The sequence below is a fragment of the Amblyomma mixtum genome, chromosome 2, assembly GCF_055824585.1.
Source record: "Amblyomma mixtum isolate Tamu chromosome 2, ASM5582458v1, whole genome shotgun sequence".
Classification (NCBI taxonomy): domain Eukaryota; kingdom Metazoa; phylum Arthropoda; class Arachnida; order Ixodida; family Ixodidae; genus Amblyomma; species Amblyomma mixtum.
Genome location: NC_143013.1, coordinates 74,194,960 through 74,197,667, shown reverse-complemented (window position 1 = coordinate 74,197,667; position 2,708 = coordinate 74,194,960). Strand labels below are relative to the sequence as shown.

Sequence of the window (2,708 nt, the reverse complement as noted above, 5' to 3'; positions counted from 1 at the left end):
CTGTGAAACCCATCGAAAAAGTAGAGTTTACTCACTCCTGTCTGCTAAGTGAGCTGAAGCAACCTTTCGCCCGCTAATTGACTTCCAAGGTCCGGATAAATTTTATTAACCTTGTACTGTAGTTATCAGAATCTTAGCTTCCAACGTCTATTCGGCCGAACACTGGCGTTTAATTCTTCTGCTTTGCCACGTGCTATCAAGTGTTGGAATGGTCTTCCGGATTGCATTGCTACCATACGTGACCCACTAATGTTCAAAAACGAATTGGCCACCTTCATGCATTCCATGATATAGTACATAAATTGTGTTCGTATGTGTAGTCAAATCCATGCAGTGCCGCCATTCGTTTGCTGTTTTTTTTTCTGTATCAATATAATACGGTTTTCTTCAAGTACGTTGTAATAATTGTTTGCAGTCCAATGTATTTAATATTGTTTATTTTTATTCTTTCCACTTTGTACCATCTTTTGTCTGCTAAATATTGTAACCCCTCCCCTCACAGTGTTCCAAGTGTGGAACCTGTGAGGTATTTGTATAAATAAATAAATAAGCAAGTATGCTGTAAGAAATGAGAGCTAAGTCGACCGCATGTTACATCTTTTGCGTTTGTATTGCAGGGCGCTGCTCCTAATGAGCCATGGACAACAGAGAAGAGACAGCACTACCGAACCAGAACCGTGCCGGGGAGGCTTCTTGTGAGCAGGCAGCATTGGTGAACCACAACTGTACTCAGTACGCCTCGTGCGGACAAGCAGCATCATCGGTAAACCAGTACTCTACCGGGAATGACTCATCTGGGCAGGCAGCATCTCCCAACCAGAACTGTGCCCAGGACGCCTCTTGTGGAGAAGTAGCAGCGCCGAACCAAAACTCTGCCGGGGGCACTTTTTGTGAGCAGGCCACTCCGCTGAACCAAAACTGTGCCGGTATTGACTCGTCTGGACAGGTAGCCCTGCTGGACCAGAACCCTGCAGTTGACTCCTCGCGTGGACAAGCAGCATCGATAATGCAAAACTGTGTCGGAGATGACGCGTACGGACAGGCAACATCGCCGATGCAGAACACCACCCAGGGCGATTCCTTCCCTTTCTGGCGCCATATTCCGCCCCCTCCGCTCTGGTTCCTGCCCAGGTTGCAGCCGAATTCCTACTACGGCGGATTTACATGGCCACCGTACAATCCCTATCAACAGTACTGGAATGGTAACTACAATGGTTGGGATGGAGCATCTTACGGTTGCCCTGCACCGTATGCGCCCCAAGCCACTACACATTTTCAGTATCCTTCTACGGTCATGCAAGAAAGGCCTTCATATCAAGAACCTACCAGCCTTGTGAGTGGGAGCCATGATGCAGCACCAATGGACATCTCACCTTGTGTTAGCCCTTTAAACGCGGATAACATAGGCTATGCATCAACGCAGACTGAAGAAGCATCCTCACTGAAATGCGCTAAATACTCGAAAAGGATAAACGAATCACTCAACCCGCGTAAACCGCAAAAAGTTGACCCCCGCTTAGAAAGATGCGGGCCTTGCAAGAGAAAAATGCCAGCTCATGCCAAAGGTGAAGGAAGTGCTGATTTGGCGGAGCAGTGTTCGTCTGAAGTGAGATTAAGGTCAGAGAAAGTGCCTCACGAAATGGGCCGTGTCTCCGGAGCGACGCAAACAGAAGTTCAGAGAATTCATGAGAGACAGACTGCCGCCACTGAATTGACGTCTGTACCACTTTGCCGACCTGTGGGTGGTAGTTTTCAGAAAACTAGCGAGTGTCGCCAAACAGGGCTTGCTGGGTACACGAAGCAAACCGCAAAGCCCATTGCCAGATTCGATCCAGTCACCAACGATGCCAGGTCCGCAAGTAGTACCTTTGTGAAAAAGCAAAGGTCAAGGACTCTTGTTGAGATTGACTGTCTGGCCGCAGGTGATACCCTGAGTTCAGTTCAAGACCGCCGTCAAGAGCTACCGCCAGCATATGAAAAGGCGAACATGTCAAGAGACACCCGGGCTGAAAAGGCCTCATTCATCTCGCGGCCACACCGATTTGCTGAACACTGCAGCAAAGCAAAGGGAGCTAGGGGAGTTAGAGCAAAGGCAGCAGCAAAGGCAGCAGCAAAGGGTGCTAGGGATGCTTGTGCTGGATGGGTTTATGCTGCTAGTGATGTTGCCAAAGGCAATAAGCTGTCGGGGTCATACTCACCACATCCGGGAGTGGATATTTTAACTAGAAGTGCAGTTGACTCTGAAACGGGCCTATTCTCGGGCAGCCGTGTAGAACATTTGGACGAACCGCTGATGCTTTCTTCAGAACTTGAAAAGCTCGATGAAGGCTGGCTGTGGTGCTTTGAGTGACGCTGGGCTGAAGGTAATGCCTTTTTTTTTTTCTCGCATCGAAAACGTTCAGGCACCTGTGTACCTCCTCTTTGTCAGCGTTTATATTCTGTGCTAAACTTGTGTGCTGTTACAAATGAAGTTGAGTGGCGAAGTTAAAGGTCAGTCTTCGAGCTCGATTTCTTATTGATAAAGGCAAGTTTTGTGAGCCGTGCATAGATACTATTTAAGCGCGTCGAGGAAGCGTCACACTGAGGAAGTTTGACCTTCCGCTCTGTATATCAGAGTTTACCATTGTTGAATTTTCTAGCAACTGAAGCGCTTGTTAAGTCGGCGAAGAAATTGAAGCTTTAAACTGGGCAACCTCCGCATTAGGGAA

At 48.1% G+C, this 2,708-nt stretch overlaps 1 protein-coding gene across 1 annotated transcript; it reads left to right on the top strand.

The window, feature by feature from the left end:
* Positions 1 to 622: 622 nt before the first annotated feature.
* On the top strand, positions 623 to 2,350 carry LOC149359761 (uncharacterized). Its single transcript, XM_089569139.1, has 2 exons — positions 623 to 2,054; positions 2,097 to 2,350. Exons 1-2 carry the CDS (start codon positions 638 to 640, stop codon positions 2,348 to 2,350), a joined length of 1,671 nt encoding a protein of 556 aa, XP_089425265.1. The 5' UTR covers positions 623 to 637.
* Positions 2,351 to 2,708: the final 358 nt, after the last annotated feature.

Excerpts from the sequence above, each read along its gene's own strand:
- LOC149359761 (XM_089569139.1), top strand. The coding sequence starts at position 638 with ATGGACAACAGAGAAGAGACAGCACTACCGAACCAGAACCGTGCCGGG. Across the intron at positions 2,055-2,096 it reads ACACCGATTTGCTGAACACT|CAGCAAAGGCAGCAGCAAAG; the intron begins GCAGCAAAGCAA and ends GAGCAAAGGCAG.